This window comes from Hydra viridissima, unplaced genomic scaffold (assembly GCF_058129835.1).
Source record: "Hydra viridissima isolate aposymbiotic clone 2 unplaced genomic scaffold, HvirCarnegie_v1 scaffold_5, whole genome shotgun sequence".
Classification (NCBI taxonomy): Eukaryota; Metazoa; Cnidaria; class Hydrozoa; order Anthoathecata; family Hydridae; genus Hydra; species Hydra viridissima.
The window spans coordinates 17413473-17432823 of record NW_028324304.1 but is presented as its reverse complement, the minus strand read 5'-3'; the positions used below and the strand labels follow the sequence as shown (position 1 = coordinate 17432823).

Below are 19351 nucleotides of genomic sequence, written 5' to 3'. Positions count from 1 at the left end.
TCTAAAGCCTTAAAAAAAACTCCAACACACGTGCTTTTTCAAACGTGAAAGTCCTTTATTATTTACTGCTTAAAGTTCAAGTTTTTTTTTGTTTGTTTTTTTTTTTGTCAACTTAAGTTTTTTTGAATAATTAATTTTTTCAAGGATTTTGAAGAATTTTTTTTGAACGAAATCTTAAAAAAGAAAAAAAGAAAAAAAAAAAAACGAAAAAAAAAAAACAAAAGAACATTTTTTCGGATCGGTAACATTTCTTTCAAATAAAGGGATTCTCAGTAAAATGCATTTAAGACTCAAATATAGAGAAAAATTTCTTTCCAAAACTTCATTTTATACAGTAAAATCAATCTCTAGCTTTGAAAATTACAGTGTGACAGCCGAGTGAGCAAACGTGATAATAATTTTTTGCTGACAATGGAAAATCATGTTTTTCGTAAGTTTTCGAATTTTCCGCGTTTTTTATTTGCAATTTTGTTGGTCTTTAAGCAGTTTGTAGTTTAAACCTTAAATTTAAAACAACCAACAAAATTGCAAAAAAAAAACACGATAATTTCAAAAAAACACGTTAAACACGATAACTAACAAAAAAAAAGGCGGCTTTCGTGATTTTCTATTGTCCAAGTGATAGTCATTTGAATAGAAAAAGATGTCGAAACAAATAACCATGACACTATTCTTAAAAAAAAGATAACTGATGTAAATTTGTGGCATTTACTACGGTTTAATATATATGCCTTCTGAAGTTTAGCTGACCTGTCAGAATGTGTAAACGCTGTTATCACATATCTCATGAGAGTCGTTAAATTGAACAATAAAACCTATTACTTACAAATGATCTACAAGAAATCAAAGCGAATGATAATAGCTAAAATTTACTTTAAATAAGTTTTAGTTACCATTTAAATTACTTTTATGAAATAAATAAATCATCCAGTCTGGAAGGTTTGACTTAAAGAGAGTTCGTGTCTAGTCTATAACAATGGATTCCTTTATTGGCTTCACTTCACTCGAAACTTTCGGAGATTTTCGGATTTTAGGAGATTTGATTTCTTCTTTACACGGAGTATCACGAACTTTACTATCTTCTTTATGAGGAGTGCTACGCACTTTACTAACTTCTTTATGAGGAGTGTTACGCACTTTAACCTTGGTTTCTTCTTTTTCAGGTATATGTCCAATTTTCTTCCAATACTCTGACATTTTAATCTTTTGGGGAACAATCTCTATAAAAGATAAACAATCTCTATAAGAGATAAACGATAAGGCAAATAAAGAGCATTAATTCACGAAAGGTTGGGAAAATCATGTAAAAACATAAAACTGAAAAAAAATGTAACAAAAATGCAACAAAAAGCAAATAATTTACCTTCTAAAAATTCCAAGCATTCAGTATCAGCAACAATTTCGGCTATAATAGAAATAAATATTATATATTTGAGAGAAATCCTTCACTAACGTCAAACAGCACTACAATGAAACAAGTAAAAAACAGAAAACAACTTGCATAACAACTTATAATCCAGTTTCTTTTTGTCAGCAGATACTTTGTAAAGTTCTTTTGCAATGTACTCAACAAAGAGTTCAGTAGCGCGAGTCACCAAGTAATATGCTTCTTGACTAACATTTATTAGGTCCGGACTCGTTTTCATGATAGTTTTTACACGAGCCAACGGAAGCTGCAAAAGTCGATTTTGTGAAGGAGATTTCGTTTTATCTTCTAGATTTCTTGAAGAATCATGATCAATCTCGACGTCAGACATATCAAAATCTGCCAGCTTTGAACAATAATTAAATAACATTCATTTTGAAACAGTAAAATAATAAATTAATAGCAAACGCAATAGAATTATTATTACTTATGTAATAACACAATAATAAGTTGAAAAACAACCAGAGATGGTTTATATCGTAACTACGAACGCAGCATACGATTTAAATCACTTTCTGTAACTAAACCTGAAATTATTTAGCTGCAGTAAAAAAATACCATAACCGCAATAAGCCGGTAACGGAAAAAGAGTTGCACACAAGAGTGACTTGGTAACTGGACTTGTAATATCCATACAGCGGTATAAAAAATAATTAAAAAACTTTTTTTTTAAAAGTGTAGTTATTATCGCTGTAAAAAAATCTATATAGCGTGTCACTATCCTTTGCACGCTGTAACACAATATCAGAACACATTGGGTCGTAATTTGAAATTGTAGTGGAAAAATATAATTTTACTATATATTTATTTACAAGCTCACGCATAAATAAAACAGGACAGAAGTTATGACACAAATAAGAAGAGAATAAATAACATTTGAACAAAAGCACTGTCACTTTAAATAAATTTAGTATCGCAAATTATTCGTTAAATGAATATTTAACGTCACGTGACATTTAACGTCACGTGTCATTTTAACTACTCCAAAAAAACACAGTTGATGATCAAAAAAAGCGCCTGGCAAATACACAGATCGACATTCAAATTTTGAGCTGTACACTTACCCTAAATAATTATCAAACTACTTTTAAGAAACAATTAACAGACTCACAAGAAATATTAATAACAAAGTAAACGGTATCAAAAATAAACTAAGAAGGATTGGCCTGCAACCTAAAAATATGCTTTAACGCAAAAAATATATACTTCAACCGCAGCTATAAATAACAAGCATTTGTCATCATAAAAAAAAAAGGCCATATCATAAGTTCATATCCAAATGAAGTTGTTACGGGCAGAAGTAATCATAGATCTGATTCAACGTTGCTATACTAGAACTTTTTCCAGACAAATAAAATGGCCGCCAAAGTTAATAGTGAACAAAATAACCGAGTCCTAAAAAAAAAAAAATTCGTTGAAAACTTTCAAGAAAAATGAAAAAAAAAAAAAAACCGCTTTAATAAAAATAACAAAAAAAAACAAAAAAAAACACTAATTTATATGTAAATTACTTAATATATAATTTATTTAACATGTAAAACATTTAATAGGTAAAATAATTACAACCACCTCTAATCTAAAAAAAAAAGTAGAAAGAAAAAAATCAAATAGCAAAACACATAACATTCCAAGAGTTTAGACCCATAAGTGGATTTGGTGGACGGGCGTCTGAACTGCGTACATACACTACCGTATTTTGTTTACGCCATGACAACAAACAAACAAAAAAACTCAAACCTGGTGGAGGTGAACGGCGATATAAACTTTGACAACGTCGAAGCTATAACAAGTAGAACAGCGAATAAAGAAATGATGACGCTCAAAAACTTTGTTAGTACGAGTTGTGCGTTGAATCCACCATCAACATAGCTTGGCGAGGAAAATAATAGCTGCTGGTGCTGCTGTTGCAAGTGTTCCATTTTAGTTATCTGAAAAAAACAAAAACAAAAAACATTCCATCGTTTAATGCAAATAAAGATATAAAGCGTTTATATGAGATTAAACTATGACCGTGCAAGCCCCTAATTTCCAACTAATATTTAAAAAAATTACTCTTGTGGCGCAGGAATCAATAGCCTCCTCTAATTCGTTGACTCTTTCCGTAAATCGATATTCTAAACACTCAATCCTTTCTGCGGAGTTATCCATCTCTTGTTTTAAAGCCGCCATCTAAGAAAACAACAAATTCCATATAATTTTAACGCAAAAAATTCTAATAACTTTGAGAAAGACACACACACATACACACATATGTATATAATTGTTTTAATTTTTATACTAGAAGCACAAATACCTCGTTTTGATGAAGTTCAGATATATCATGCCATTGACTTAGCATATTTGTGACTTGTCCTTGAAGTTGCTATAAAATATTGCTCTCACAATAAAAACATTTTGTAAAACACACACAAAATAGAGACAAATATCATGAAAGTACAAGGTGCATAGTTCTGATATTAATTTAAATAAGGCAACTTGCAAAACACAAAGGTAAATAATTAAAATATTTTAATGGATTTAAAGGCATACTTCATTCTTAAACTTTTGTTCATGGACCAACTGCACCAGAAAATGAAGAGTATCCTAAAATAGAAGCTAAAATATCCTAAAATAGAAGCTACAAGTATTTTTATATTTAGTATCATATATCACACTTTGTTCATGCAAACTTTTGTTCACAACAACTTATTTCCTTTAAACTCATAAAAAAAACAAATAAATAAATTTCTAGTTTAAATGAAAAAAACACTGTTATTTGTATTAAAAATTAGGTTAAGGGAATTAAATTTTCTATTATTTGTTTTTTCTTTTAATTCCATTTATAAGAAAATTTTGAGAAAGTCCATCACATTTTGGTTAAACAAGTATCCATTGACTGGACAAATTTTACTTGCCAAACAAGTTTAAATGATATTGATGAAAAAATAGGCCAGTATTTCACTGATATGCAATCCAATCACACACAAATCAATGTATCTATTGGTGCATGCATGGTTGCATGTATACACATGTCAGAGAGATTTTTTAGAGTATTTATAAAGTATCTGAAATGAAAAGGATAGCAAACCTTCATTTCTGTAATAGTTTCGTTCATCTTTTCATTGGCAACAACAAGCTCACTTATTTGTTCATCATTTTGTACAGATATTAGTTTACTGTATTGTAATAAAGAAGCTTGCGAGGACAATCTATAACAAAAGCAGTATAACATTTAATGTGAATTTTTGCTCTAATTTTTAAAAGAAAAACTTAACTAGAGTAAAAATTTACAATAAATGTTATACCAGCAGGTTTTAGGCATCAGACAAATAAAGATCCTAACTTCTTACAACGTTTTTTGAAAATGTTTTAATGAATAAAAAATTTTTACTTGAGAAAACAAATTTAAGAATCATACAAAGGTTTTTAATCAATTTTAATTCAACAAAAATTGATTAAAAACCTTTATACAGGTTAGGCTAGAACTTACAATTGATTTGAACCCAAACTGGAACTGTCATCATCACTTAAAAAACATTCAAACTTTATATACATATAAAAAAAAAAATGTACAAATTTATTCTTTAAAAAAAATCAATTGAAAAGGAAAATAAATGAATTCATTCAATTGGCTGCTCAAATAAAAATCAATTATCTAAAAATAATAAGTTGATTGTTAATGACAAGCTGATTATATAAATACCTGATATGCTTACTGCTTAAGAAACTTCTTTCTGATTCTTCCTCATCTAAAGTTTTGTAGACACTGTTATTATAAAGGTAATCATTTAAATAAATAATAGAATCAAAAAAACAGCAAAATTCAAACATTTGACGCATGAATGTTTTATGAGATAAAAAAAAAACTAAACAATTATTTGAAAGAATATAAAGGAATTTGACAAATTAAAATAATTAACAATTAAAAATAATGAAAAAACTGAAACAAAAAATGAAAAAATGAATTCATACAAACAGCAAATAAAAAGTACAAGAACAACAACAACAAAAAACTAAATCATTGTAAAGGAAAAAAAAAAAAACATTGATCATATTTGGTAAAATGAGAAAGTAATTTTAAAAATTACTTCCTCATTTTATTATTTTAGTTATTTTTAATTATTAGTTACTTTAGTTATATTTAATCAATCGATGAAAATACTTTTTATACAAGAAGAATAAAAACTGAACAACATAAAAAAAATCCTTCCTTTAAAAAGAAAAAAAAAAAAAAAAAAGAAAAAACCCTTCCTGCATGAACTAAAAAAACTTGCTACCTGTAATTTTTGCTTCAGTACAATCATTTCTTTTTTCTTTCTTAATGAACTGATTAATTGACTCTAATGGTTTTGAAACAGCTCTAAAAAAAGATATATAATTTTAAGATGTTCAAACAGCAGAAAAAAAAAAAAAAAAAGGTCAGATGCAGCTCATAAAATACAAACATTCCTTTATATTATTGCTTTAGATAATAAATATTGCAAACAAAACAAACAAACAAAAAAACATACTCGTGTATGCTAGAAGCACCAGATCTTACTGAGTCCTGCACTGCTCTAGATAAAACTTAATTATTAAAACTTTGGAATTGGTCTTAGATTACAAAGTAATTTGAAAATTTTTAAAGCATTAAATGTCTTAAGAAAGATTGATCATTTCAATAATTGTTATGTTTTGGTGAGGGAAAAAAAATATTTAACCAAACGTTTGAATTGATTTACAACTTAAACATAAATTTTTTTTTTTTTATTCTACTTTTTTCTTGTTAAAGAATTTAGACTTTCACAAAAAAAAAATATTCCTCTTAAATATTTATAAATATATATATATAAAAAAAGCAGGTTTCAAAACTTAATTACTAAAAGGTTTTAAAACAATCTAATAGATATAAAAAGGCTACACTAAAAAAATAAAAAAAAATACTTGATGATTCTCCTGGGGCCTTGCACTCCTCTTTCTTCTAGCTCCTGAAAATATGTTTTTGATTGTTAAATTTGTTTAACTTACACACTTTAAACCTGCTACAAAAGTTTCACATTTACACATCGACTCTCATCAGCTTAATAGTTTATTTTCTTTTTTTTTTTTGTTTAAATTTAAATTGTAACCCTCCCCCCCAAAAAAAAAAAAAATAAATAAAAAAAAAAAAAAAAACCCCAAATATTTATAAAAAGTCAATTAAGAAAACTAAGAAGTACAATTCTAGTTGTTATGAAAACAGTAGGGTAATATAGAATACAGCAGCATGCAAAAGTAACCGGACAAGCACATAACTTGAGTAACCTTTGAATGAAAGTCCAATTTCTTTCAAATTTTCACTAGAATTTCAAAAAATTGATTACATCTTTAAAAACAAATGAGTTTTTACTAAATCTAAGCAATTTAATCTTAAAAGTTCATTTTAAGATTAAAAGTATCTGGGCAGAACTAAAATAATAAAATTCCAATACTTTTGTTGGCTTTTATTTAATGTTTAAAAACGGTAAATAAAACATAAAGTAATTTTAATTAAAAAGAAGACTGCTTTGAATAAATTTTAAAAATGGCAAAGCAAATATATACAAGCTTAGCTGTCAAAGAAACAGTATTGTGTGCAATTGAACAAGGCAGAACTACAAGAGACATAGCAGATCAGTTTGATATAGGAAAATCTACCGTAGCAGATATATATAAAAGATATAAGGAAAGAAGTAACAATAGAATCTCTCTGTCAGGAAGGCCTCGAATTATATCTGAAAGACAAAGTAAAATTTTAAAACATGCAGTAAAAAATGATCCATGCAGAAATGCTGTCTTGATAAATGCTCAAATGAAAGAATTTTATAATGTAAAATGTAGTGTTGACACAACCAAGCGCTGTTTGAGGTCTGCAAGTTTATTTGGAAGATTTCATGCAAAGAAACCTTTTATTTCCATAAAGAATCAAAAAGCACACTTGAGATTTACAAATGAACATTTGAATTGGTCAAGAGAACAATGGTCAAAAGTACTTTTTAGTGATGAATCTAAGTTTATGTTATTTGGATCTGATGGCATTAGATATGTTCGTCGACCAAAACCCATAGAAACGATCCTAAATACCAGCTACCAACAGTAAAGCATGGAGGTGGAAACCTTATGTTCTGGGGTTAGTTCAATAGAGATTGTGTTGGTCCTATCCATTTGATTGATGACATAATAAACAAAAACATACGCAAAGATATCATTAAGGATTTATGCTACCACATGCTAAAGGCAAAATGCGTAGGTGATGGATATTTCAGCAGGACAATGACCCAAAGCACACTTCAACCCTTGTGAAAGACTTTTTCAAGACCAAAAAAATTCAATTAATGAAATGGCCTTCGCAAAGTCCTGACCATAATCCTAATGAACACCTATGGGAACACCTTGCATGACAAATTTTAGATAGAAAACCAACAAGTAAACATGATTTATTTAAAATTCTGAATGGGAAAAAATCAACAATAATGTGATTATTAAGCTGTTGGATTCAATGCCTTGTTGCTGTCAAGCAGTAATTAATGCCAAGGGTTTCCCGACGAAGTATTAAAGAAATTTATTTTAAATTACAACAATTTTAATTAAAAAAATATTTAAAAAAAAAATCTACTTCAAGTATTTTTTTCTGTCCGGATACTTTTGCATGTACATATTTAAATAAAATGAACTTTTAAGATTAGATTGATTAGATTTAGTAAAAAATCATTTGTTTTTAGAATTGTAATAAATTTTGATATTCCAGTGAAAATTTGAAAGATATTGGAATTTTCATTCAAAAGTTACCTCAAGTTATGCGCTTGTCTGGTTACTTTATCACGCTACTGTATATAGGATAATATAGAGTTCTATCAAGTTAATAAACTAATAAAAAGTTATATTTATTACAATTAAAAAGTAATATGATCTCTAACAACAAAAATCTTAAAATGTTTCAACATTTCATGCTAAAACATCATTATGTAATTCTGGTAGATCCAAATTTTATGGAAAAACCTTATAGAAATAATTTTCAGACTAAAAGATCATAAAAATTGTCTAAACTAATATATGAATAAATTATAAAAAAGCATAATAATTACAAAATTATTATGTTTATATTACCCCACATATTACATATACATATATTTATAACCTTTAAAAAAAAAAAATACTTTGGTGTATAAAATTCATATATAGGTAAGACTAATAACAAAAAACTTGGATAAGTCCCCATAGACAGCTGCCTTCTGGAGACTTTTCCAAGTTTTTTATTCACCTTGTTAATTAGATGATGATATTAGATGATGATACTAGATGATGATACTAGATGATGATACTAGATGATGATACTAGTTGATGATACTAGATGATGATACTAGATGATGATACTAGATGATGATACTAGATGATGATACTAGATGATGATACTAGATATGATACTAGATGATGATATTAGATGATAATACTAGATGATGATACTAGATAATGATATTGATGTGGAAATTTAGGCCAATTTTATCCGAAAACATTATAATAACTTGTTTCATTAAAAATTAATAAGTAAATGTAATTAATTAATCAGTTGATAATTATAAAAAATCATTAACTGATTAGCTTTTGTAAAGGGTGCCAAAAAGCTTATTTTTCTGGATGCAGCACCAAAATAATTTTATTAAAAACACTCATTACCTTTAACTGGTTTTGAAGTTTTTCAAGCTTTTTTTGAAGAATATGAATGCTGCTGTTTGTCTTTTGGTTGTTTTTTTCAAATACCATCCTCATTCTAAATACAACAAAAATAAATAAAAAAATCTTAACAACTCATAAAAAAATAAACAATTGCAAAAACAATTTGATGCCTTAAGAAAATTTCCTGCAAAACAATTTGATGCCTAAAAAAGGAATGGTGGATAAAATCCTTACACCATAACAGCTAGAAAATATTAATTTTTTTTTTTCTAACCAGACTTAATCATTCAAGTTAATCTACTTGCAAGTAAATGATGAGAAGTAGAAATTGGTCAATTGAGGCTCAAATTGGAAAAACAACATTTACATCTTGCTCTATGGATTCCACACATCAAAGTTCAAGTTTAATAAAGTTTAGAACATAAACCATATACATTAAATAATGTATGTGCATAAATAAATAATAAATTACAAAACAATAGCAAACAAAATAACTTCTTTTTGTCAGTTCTTAATAAAATGTTTTTAAAAAAATACATTTTTTATTCCAAGGATCTAGTTCTTGAAGTGTATTTTGTTTTTCTATAGAAAACATTTTTTACATCATTGTTTGAAACAAGCTAAAAATTCTTATATACATATATATACTATATATACTATACTTCTGTAAAAGCTTTATAATAAACTTTACTTTTGTGTTGATGTTACTTCTGTCAAAATTGGATTGCCGCATGTTGCAAGATACTCCTTTACATTTTCTATAAATAGAACAACAGATATTTAAACTCACTAAATTAGTAAAAACATTTTTCAAAAGAAATAAAAAAAAACCATGTAAAAATTATGTGTATATAAACAGAAGACTGGGAGGTAACAGATATAGACATAGCATCATATATGTATATTAAAAAAAAAAAAAAAAAAGAACTAACCATCTTTAGTAGCCTGCAACTGTATAAGTTCATCTTTTAATTTTTCAATCTTTTTTTGAAGACGCTCTATCTCATGAGTTGTTAACTAAAATACCATTTATAAAATTTACAGTTTATATTTAAATTCATATTTAAAATATCAAGCATAGAAAAAATATATGATCAGCCATAAAAACCTGTTTCAGAAATGTTTAAAAAACTGCAATTAACATGAACAAAAATAAATTTTGACTAATACCGCTTTTCAAACATGCTAAATCTCATTGAATTGTTATCTTATAGATTTACAACATGGGATTTAACACTGGGTTTCTGGCATTTTGTAGATTTAAAACATGGGATTTAACACTGGTTTCTGGCATTTTGTAGATTTAAAACATGGGATTTAACACTGGTTTCTTTTTATACACCTAATTTATCAATTGATCTTGCGACTTACTTAGAACTAGAAAAGCCTGAAATTGAAGAATGATCAAACACTGTTAAAAAATTTCACTCCTTTTTCATTAACCAGCTCACGTATATTTAAAAACTGGTTCATTACATTCACTACATATAATATAAGTGATTAGCAAAAGAAGAGAGAAAAAAATTATGAAAATAAAAGTTGCAACCTTCTATACTTATATCAGATTACCTCATTCTAGCTTGCATACTTATATCAGATTACCTACTTCAAGCTTTCTATTTATATCAGATTACCTACTTCAAGCTTTCTATTTATATCAGATTACCTGATTTAATCTTCTATACTTATATCAGATTACCTACTTTGAGCATCAATTTTGGTAACAACTTGTAAATAAACAAAAAAATAAAAAAATAAACATAAAAACCTCTGCAGTTGAATGAGACCCATCTACATTATCAATATCTTCAGCTTCATAAACATGGATAGAATCATCAACCTGAAGATTTTAAACTCAATTTTTATTTCTGAAAACAATTACAAAAAATAATTATAAAAAATAGTTAAAACAAATACTTATAACAAGCAACAATAATAAAAAATAGTTAAAATAAATACTTATAACAAGCAACAATAATAAAAAATAGTTAAAATAAATATTTATAACAAGCAATAATAATAAAAATATATATATAACTAAAAAAAAAATCTTTTCATAAAAAACAAAAATATGTAAAATGAGAACAAACCAAATAAAATTAAAAAGAAAAAAAATTGAAAATTTGAGCAACTTTAAAACACTAAAAATAACCTGGTCATTAAATAAAAGTGAGTCTGAAATGATGAGATCAGTAGGATTTATAGAAACACTATGTCTGTTTTCCTCCTTTTCAGTTGATGAAATATTATAACTGTGTTTCCGGTTTCTGTAAAATAAAGGCTTATAAGTTTGTTATATTTGCACAAAGCTTTTTTTTTAAACACATTTTTCTAGTGCTTAGATTTCAAATAAAAAAAATTTCCAGTTAAATATTATTTAATTAATAATCATACTAATATTGGAATCAAAGAAAAAAAAAACAACAAAAAAAAACAGAACAAAAGTAGCTACTTCAGTTAATTAAGCACGCCAACTTACTTCTCTGAACCAAACAACTCAGAAAACTTTCCGCTGCTATCAGTGCAATTGGTCTAAAAAAAAAATCTCTTAACAGAAAATTAGGCAATAAATTTTTAGAGAATGAAGATGATTCTTGTTTTCAAGGAAGGCAAACAAATCTTTCAAACAGAGCAACACACACCTTTGAATATGAAAATGTATGAGCTCTTGTCTTTTTCATTTCATTTCATTATAAAACTTTATAAAGCCCTATCTGTGCAGTAAAAGATTACTTTGCAATTCAAAGTTCAATAGTGTAACTAAAAATAAGCATGTCTATTACTATAAAAATGAATTTTCTTGGCTTTTGCAAAATATTATTTTTCTGCTTTACCATATCTGAAACTTAGCAGGTTGCTTGAATTATTAATGCTTAATATTTCAATATAAATAAAAAAATAAATGATTTTTTTAATTTCTTTTATTTTTTTTATTTACCAAGTTAAGTTTTCTTAAACAACTAAAATTAATTCAAACAAAAAATTCAGCAGAACAACCAGGGTGTTACACCAAAAAAAGAAAATGAAATGTATATAAGAAAAGCTTGCTTCCTATCATTAAAGTTTGCAACTCTATCTAAACCTATTTTGTTTCTACAACTTCTTTCATTGTCTTGAAAGATTTTAAAAAATTTATTTTTTCAATATATGAAATTAAAAATTAAAATATTGAAACCAAGAATAAAAACTAAAAAGTGTAATTTTACAGTTACATGCATTATTAATTTGTCTGCATAAACAAACTTCATATAATATTATATAGTTAATATTATTGAAACAGATTCCACAACTTTAGGTAACAATGTATCAGACTTAAGCCACTTATAATCCCAGCACAAAAATAAACATTGAAAGCAAACAAAAATGTTTCTGGAAGTTTACCAGATGTTCTCTGTTAAAACTTTTATCTGTTACAACATTTTTTCAAAATATATTACAGTTAGGTTTCTTTTGCTGGTGAAGCCATATTTAAAACAGAAAAACAAAAGTTTGTGCTGAATTTAAAATAATGCTGCCATTATCATTCAGAGTGCTTATTTTAAAACCACCACATTTACTATTTGATGTCTTTGTTAAAATAAAACAAACTTAAAAAATGTAAACACAACTGATCAACAAACAACAAACTTGAAAAACCTTCATCAAAAAAGGGGTTTAACTTGGTGTTGCAATTGCATAAAAATAGTGAGATGAACAGATTGAGATATGATTTAAAAAACACTTTAAAACTTATTTTAGCTACAGCTGGTGGTATACACTTTCATTTAAAAATTTTAAAATCTATTCAAACATAAAGTACAAATCTTTAAAGGCACATAGAACATCCTTTTAGTTAATATAAAAGTGTTGGTTAATTTGAAAAATCTTTTGGTTATTATTTGTTGTTAGAAAAAATCTTTTTTTTGGTTGATATAAAAGATGTTTTATTTAAACAAAGCAGTGTACACACACGTGAATTGTGAACTGAACAGGAGTAAATGGATTTAAGTACATTTACATTTGCATAATGACATAAAAAATAACTACATAAAATATACATATAATATATGTGAATAAAAATATATAAAAATTATTATAAATTGTAAAAAAAACTTTTTTTTTGTTGACACACATTTACATATGTAATTTTTTGAAAAATCTTTAGATGCCATTTTTAGGTTAAAATTTTTAAAAACCTATATTCTCAAAAATATTGAAGAAAAAGAGGCAAAAAAATCGCTAGCAGAACTGCTGATGGCACAAATTTTTTTATAAATAATTTTATAATTGTAATACTTTACTTCTTTAGAAAAACCTTTCGAGTAAATTTATTTAAAAGTAAATACGAAAATTGACCTTAAAAATTTATGTTTGCCTTAAATTTCAGATTGCCAATGACAAGCTGATTGAACATTTTGGTTTTCCATTTAGATGGAAAATGCAACTTAAAAAAAAACTCAGATGCATGCACATTTATCTGAGGTTTTTTATGTTATACTAAGTTACAGCAAGGTTTATATTCACTATACATTGTATATCTTTTTAATTTCATTAAATACTTTTACTATTTGTGCCATTATTTACCACTTTTTAAACCACCATTTTTAAACTGTTCATAAACTTCTCTTTTTCATATGTAAAACTTTTTTATTCAAATGACAAGATATTTGTTAAATATACTATTATATATTAGTATATTTCTTTACTTACTTTCAGCATGTTTTTATTTCAAATAATCATAGTAAAGTATCTTCTCCAAAAATCATCTTTCCTTCAATCTATCATTTATAAAACCATTTGTTCCCTCATACAAAATACTTCCAAAATTTAGAGCTAAGTTCAATTAAGTATTTATAAAATATAAAATATTTAAATAGAGAATTACTTTTTCTTCTTAAAATAACCTGAAGTTCTTTAGAAAATTATATGGAAATATAAATAGTTTTATAAATAAAAGTTAAAAATGATTTTTGTTAATGATTTAAGTCCAAAAGTAAATGAACTTAGACTTAATGAAAAATTTTAATGATTTTTAAATGGTTTTAAATATATTCCAGTTTTCCCTTCTTTAGAAAACTTTCTATTTGAACACCATAAAGCTATCTATAATTTATTAGAAAAAATCCAATACTTATATGCATAATTAATACTTATATATATTTTTTATGAATGAATGAGCTGTTTTATCTGCATAACCCTCAATCGTTTTATAAACAAAATAATTAAAAATTTAATAAAATTAACTAAAATTTTGAAGGAGATAATATCAATATACAAAATCAAAAAGCTAAAATATCATGTATATAAAAAACTATATAATGCATAGAAAATATCAATAAATACTATTTAGATATTTGGCTGAAAGAAAAAAGGTCTTACCTCTGCTGGCAGGTCTGTGTTGCTATGACTCAGTTTAAGAGCATGGAACTTTTTCTTGATGACTAAAAAATTTCTTGTTGATGTAAATAAAAACAATTACTTTAACGAAAAATCCATTAAAAACTTAAATCTTAAAACTATACTTAAATAAAAAAAACTTTCTTTCCGCAAAATACCTTTAAACTTTGAACTTTGTGGCGATAAAACAGGATGTCTAGGCTGTTTTAATAAATGGTTTTCAATAACTAAGTCATCTAGAGATGCTGACTTCAGAAACTGTGTATCTAAAACAATAAAAAGCCAAAAGTTTGTATCAGTAAGACAAAGTTTAAACTTATTTATTGAAAAAAACATCAGTTTGGTGTCTATAAAACTATTGTTAGCTACATAGGAATTTTTATACTTAAAAAATAATTTACCTTTCTTAGTTTTCCTAACTTGTTCAGCAGCCATCTGCTATAGAGCAATATATTAAGCAATACTTGAACATTATTTATATAGTATTTATCTAAACAGATATTTTTTAAAGCATTTAAATACACACACACACACACACACACACACACACACACACACACACACACACACACACACACACACACACACACACACACACACACACATAAGTTCAACCCAATTAAATAACAAATTACTTTATAAACATTTTATGAGAAACGAAAACTGATATGTTTTTTTTTCAACATGAATAAACATGCTATTGCATGTTATCAAAAATTATTTCCATATCTTTATATAATACATTTATACAACATTTTTAGAAAATATAAAGAAATTTCATCCATATCTTTTTTAAAACAAAAAACAAAAAACAATACTAATGAAATTATGCTAATCAAATTCAACTGTTCAGTTAGTAACTTGAAAAAGCTCAATAAGACTTTTAACTTCTAGTTACATACCCTATCAAAACCAAAATATACTTGTGTTGGGTTTTGAATGAAATATATTATTTTACAGTATAACAATGAGTTTAGAACACCTAGACATTTCACTTGGTTATTTACTGTAGACATCTTTTTAATGGAAGGATTCAAGACTCAAATAACAAATAAAACCTATTTTATTACTCAGACAAATCACTTCAATTAATCATAATGTCATAACATAATAACTTGAATCCTTTCAATTTTCTCAGACAATCTGGTTTCATTAAATCAAATAGTTTATTTCAATAGAGTTCAAAAGTTTCATTCATATTTTTTCAACAGCTATTACAAAATAACATGTGTTTTGTTAATTATTTCATAAATAATAAATTCTTTAGCAATAACCGTTCTGGAAAAAATTTTAAACATCTTTACAAATTTGTGTATGTACATACATATATATAACGTCTGCATGTAAGTGTAAATGCATCTACACATAACAAATTTATTCATATACATAGCATGGTGATATCAATGGCACACACAGTATACATTTAACCTACACCCATACAATAAATTTTATAGTTTAATTTTAGGTATATATTTAGTTTTGCTATGCACTTGATTTGAGGTTTACTCCTTTTAGTGTATTTCAATGTTTTCCTGTTGTAAAATGGTCAGTAATATAACTGGAGATGGTAGGTAAGTGTATATTATGTAGAAAACTGTTAATTTATTCGCATTTGTTTCTTACGATATGAAACACATACTTATTTAGGGTTTGTTATTCGATTTTTAAAAGGATGCAAAAGAGGTTAGAGCGGATAATGTTTGTCCGTCTCATCTGTTTACTTTTATGATTAGGATCAAAATCTTATTACACAACATATATATATAATGCTACTCACTTGTCCCGTACCAGACAAGTGTCTTTATACTGATTAAGATCTTTATAGGTGAAATTCGATTTTATATTAAGTATATTAATTGTGAACAGAGGTTTTTATGTACGTTGACAACTGTACGTGGAATTACACAACTTTTGGTTGATTGTTCGTATTGTTGATATTCGTGAAAAGTAACGCCATTTTTCAACTACGGAGAAGATTTTCTATTTTCTTTTAACCCTTTCATACACTGGGTTGTTTTATAACAAAAAATTAAACTAAGCTTTCCCAATGCAAATAGTGCATTCTAACCGATTGAAAACAATATTAATTTATAAAGGAGAGTTGAAAAAGTCTGTATAAAATTCTACTTTAACATTTCATAGTACCACTGTCATTTTGTTGGTGATTTTTTAAGTGCTACGTTAGTTATGGAAAAATAATTGGTGCATGAAAGGATTAATGTCTTACTAATGGAATCTGGAATCGAAATAAAATTTCTCTTTTTCTCAGTTTTTCAAACGCCTTATTAATAATCATAAATTTTTTTAACTTCCTTAAACTTAACACTGCATAGTTAAAACTATCGCGCAATAACTATCGATAGCCGAAAAACAATACGTAGTTCATTTAATGCTCATAAAAAAGCTAGGAAAGGTTTTTACAGCAGTTTTTTTTTTCTCTGAAATTTGCATATACAGCTTATTTTAGCTAACCTTTTAAAGTTTAACAATTAAGCATCAAACAATGTCTCAATTTTAGATGTCTTTTTTAAACATTTTTTAAATAGATCTTACGGGTTCATTTTTTTTACAGGCAGTCTTCGTGAAATCAACTTGGATTCAGCAAAGTCACTATATATTAAAGGCAAATTCATAGTACCAGGTGAAAAGCTCTGTCCACAATGCAGATATAAATAAGCATCAGGTGAAGAACCAAAAATGGCCAAGATGAAGATTGAAGATGATATAGAGAAAGAAATTACGCTAGAGTCAACAAAACTTGAAGTGCCTTTTAAAGTTTATTCAACTAAATCCTATAACAAACCTTCACTTGGGAGGGATTAAACCAAAGAGATTCAAACAAAAGCTGACGATTTAGACTATTTAGACTACCTTGTTGACCGCATAAAAGAAAAACTTAAAGTTTTTAACAAATAGCAGCAACTTCAAATTTTGACAGTAATCCCTAAATCTTGGTCTGTCAGAAAAGCAGCAAAATAGTTTTCAGTTTCCAAAAGCAAAATTTAGAAGGCAAAGTTTTTAGATAAGCAAAAAGGCATCATATCATACCCTGATGTGGTTAAATGCCATCGAGCCAGCCAGGATATTTTAGAACTTGGAAATTGTAAAACTTTTTTACTGTGATGATGAGTATTCAAGGCAAATGCCTGGCCAAAAAAGACAATATTAGTATTGATGAAATAAACATGTTTAAAAAATTGATTTTGAGTAACCTGAAGGAACTTTATGCAGCATATAAGATAAAGTTCCCAGACCACAAAATCAGATTTTCCAAATTTTGCAGCCTTTGGCCTAAATGGTGCATCCTTGCTGCTCCAAAAGGCAACCAAAATGTGAAGTTGATGTTGAGTGCTGTAGGCCTTGAAATGTCCTACCATGAAATCATTGAAATGATTTTCTGCAGTAGAGAACTGAAAGTTTGCATGATTCACCAATGCAACAGTTGTCCCAGCATATAAGCTGTCCAACATTTCTTACAACAGCATTTGACACAAGGCAGTAATCCAAAAAAGCAATATAAAAGTAATGAAAGTGATGAAAACGAGCAGTCAATAGTAGATTTCAAACAGTTTTTAACAACAGATAGAACTGACCTGTTAACAATGAAGCTTCCATTAAGGGAACTCATTGAGTTTTTTTGTCTTAAAAGCTTGATAATATTTCTTCTCATTCGCAAAGTAACAACCAAGTTATCTAGAGTATCTTAAAGAGATATTTGGTCCAGATGAGACAATTGTTCGGGGAGATTTTGCAGAGAGTTACACTTTTGATTTAAACCATGATGCTGAATTTATTCATGAAGATGTACATCAAACAATTGATTATATCAAAACTAGTCTTTGTCCCTTACGACTTAGTTTAACATCTCTTCTTTTATCAGAAAAAAATTCAAGCCCATGGGAGTTGGGCAATTAAGGAATTAGTGAAAGTCTAAAAAAATTGAAAATTTGTCTTCGCCATTTTAAAATCAAAAAATGACTATCAAAAAATTTGTATTATTTTCTTTACATACTTGGATTCAGCACCCTCAAAAATGGGAAGGTACTTATCTTCAGCTGCTTTCTTCCACTAGAATTTGAACTACTCAAAAAAAGATGATGCTATAAAATCCATCATGGCAAACGTAAACAAAAAATATGGCATTTTAGGCTAAATTTCAAAGCATAATAACCTTTGAACTATTTGGAGATGGGAGCTCAAACTTTGCATTTTTTCATGTTTCATTGATCGATACCACTGGTTAAAATTTATTGGAAGTCTGAGGGGGAGGGGGTGGGGGAATGTTAAATTATGTTCCACTTTTACATAGAATTACACAATAATCTCTTATTTGATTAATGTTGTTAATTTTCACGTATTGTTTTGCGGCAATCGATGATTATAACGCGATACTTTTAACTATCATAGTTAAATTAATTTTTTCATGTGTCATTGATAGTTACCACTGGTTAAATTTAATGAAAATCTGAAAGGTTCGATGGAATGACTGTTCTACTTTTACTCTGATTTCTTTTTGTGAAAAACAAAATGACTAGTGTATATACTGGTGAATAAGTCGAGACTTTAAGCAGTTTAGAATAAAAAATGTTCCTATAGAAGAAAATGTTAACGAGGAAAGCACAGCTCGACTTAAACGTTTTTTAACAAAACATTAAACTTACTGGTTAAAATAGAAAGTCGACTTATAAAATGGTAAATACAGTAAGTTCAAAAAATATAATTATCACCTTAAGAAAGAAAGAAAGAAACGTTTAGCCTCAGTGGGATAAATTAGTCTTGAACCAACTTGAACAGAATAATCTGCAGAGCTGACCCATAAAAAACACGTTCAGATTACGAAATAAAAGATGGGTTCTAGCTTAAAAAAAAACAAAACAAGTAGTTAGATGAAGCCATCCT

General features: G+C 27.2%; 2 protein-coding genes and 1 long non-coding RNA gene across 6 annotated transcripts; 1 reads left to right on the top strand and 2 right to left on the bottom strand.

Annotated features, from left to right (window-relative positions):
* Nucleotides 1–297: 297 nt before the first annotated feature.
* LOC149889072 (uncharacterized) lies at nt 298–1984 on the bottom strand. The gene is made up of 3 exons (XM_090087512.1): nt 1502–1984; nt 1364–1405; nt 298–1220 (listed from the first exon to the last, which is right to left on the bottom strand). Exons 1-3 carry the CDS (start codon nt 1794–1796, stop codon nt 964–966), a joined length of 594 nt encoding a protein of 197 aa, XP_089943638.1. The 5' UTR covers nt 1797–1984; the 3' UTR covers nt 298–963.
* Nucleotides 1985–2185: 201 nt separating this feature from the next.
* Nucleotides 2186–14979, bottom strand: LOC145189425 (transmembrane and coiled-coil domains protein 1-like). Of its 4 annotated transcripts, XM_090087505.1 has the most exons (20): nt 14854–14979; nt 14611–14718; nt 14435–14496; nt 11556–11608; nt 11229–11343; nt 10845–10916; nt 10009–10093; nt 9768–9834; nt 9077–9170; nt 6329–6372; nt 5917–5961; nt 5683–5765; nt 5109–5154; nt 4896–4931; nt 4494–4614; nt 3956–4009; nt 3720–3788; nt 3479–3595; nt 3164–3354; nt 2186–2821 (listed from the first exon to the last, which is right to left on the bottom strand). In XM_090087505.1, exons 1-20 carry the CDS (start codon nt 14885–14887, stop codon nt 2758–2760), a joined length of 1560 nt encoding a protein of 519 aa, XP_089943631.1. In that variant the 5' UTR covers nt 14888–14979; the 3' UTR covers nt 2186–2757. The 4 variants fall into 4 exon arrangements, with proteins under 4 accessions (XP_089943631.1, XP_089943633.1, XP_089943632.1 ...); XM_090087507.1 differs by lacking the exons at nt 14435–14496; nt 14611–14718; nt 14854–14979 and adding an exon at nt 13766–13903; XM_090087506.1 differs by lacking the exons at nt 14435–14496; nt 14611–14718; nt 14854–14979 and adding an exon at nt 11719–11871.
* Nucleotides 14980–15355: 376 nt separating this feature from the next.
* On the top strand, nt 15356–18779 carry LOC149889071 (uncharacterized). The gene is made up of 2 exons (XR_016452528.1): nt 15356–16023; nt 17025–18779. It is a non-coding gene; the product is annotated as an uncharacterized LOC149889071 (long non-coding RNA).
* Nucleotides 18780–19351: the final 572 nt, after the last annotated feature.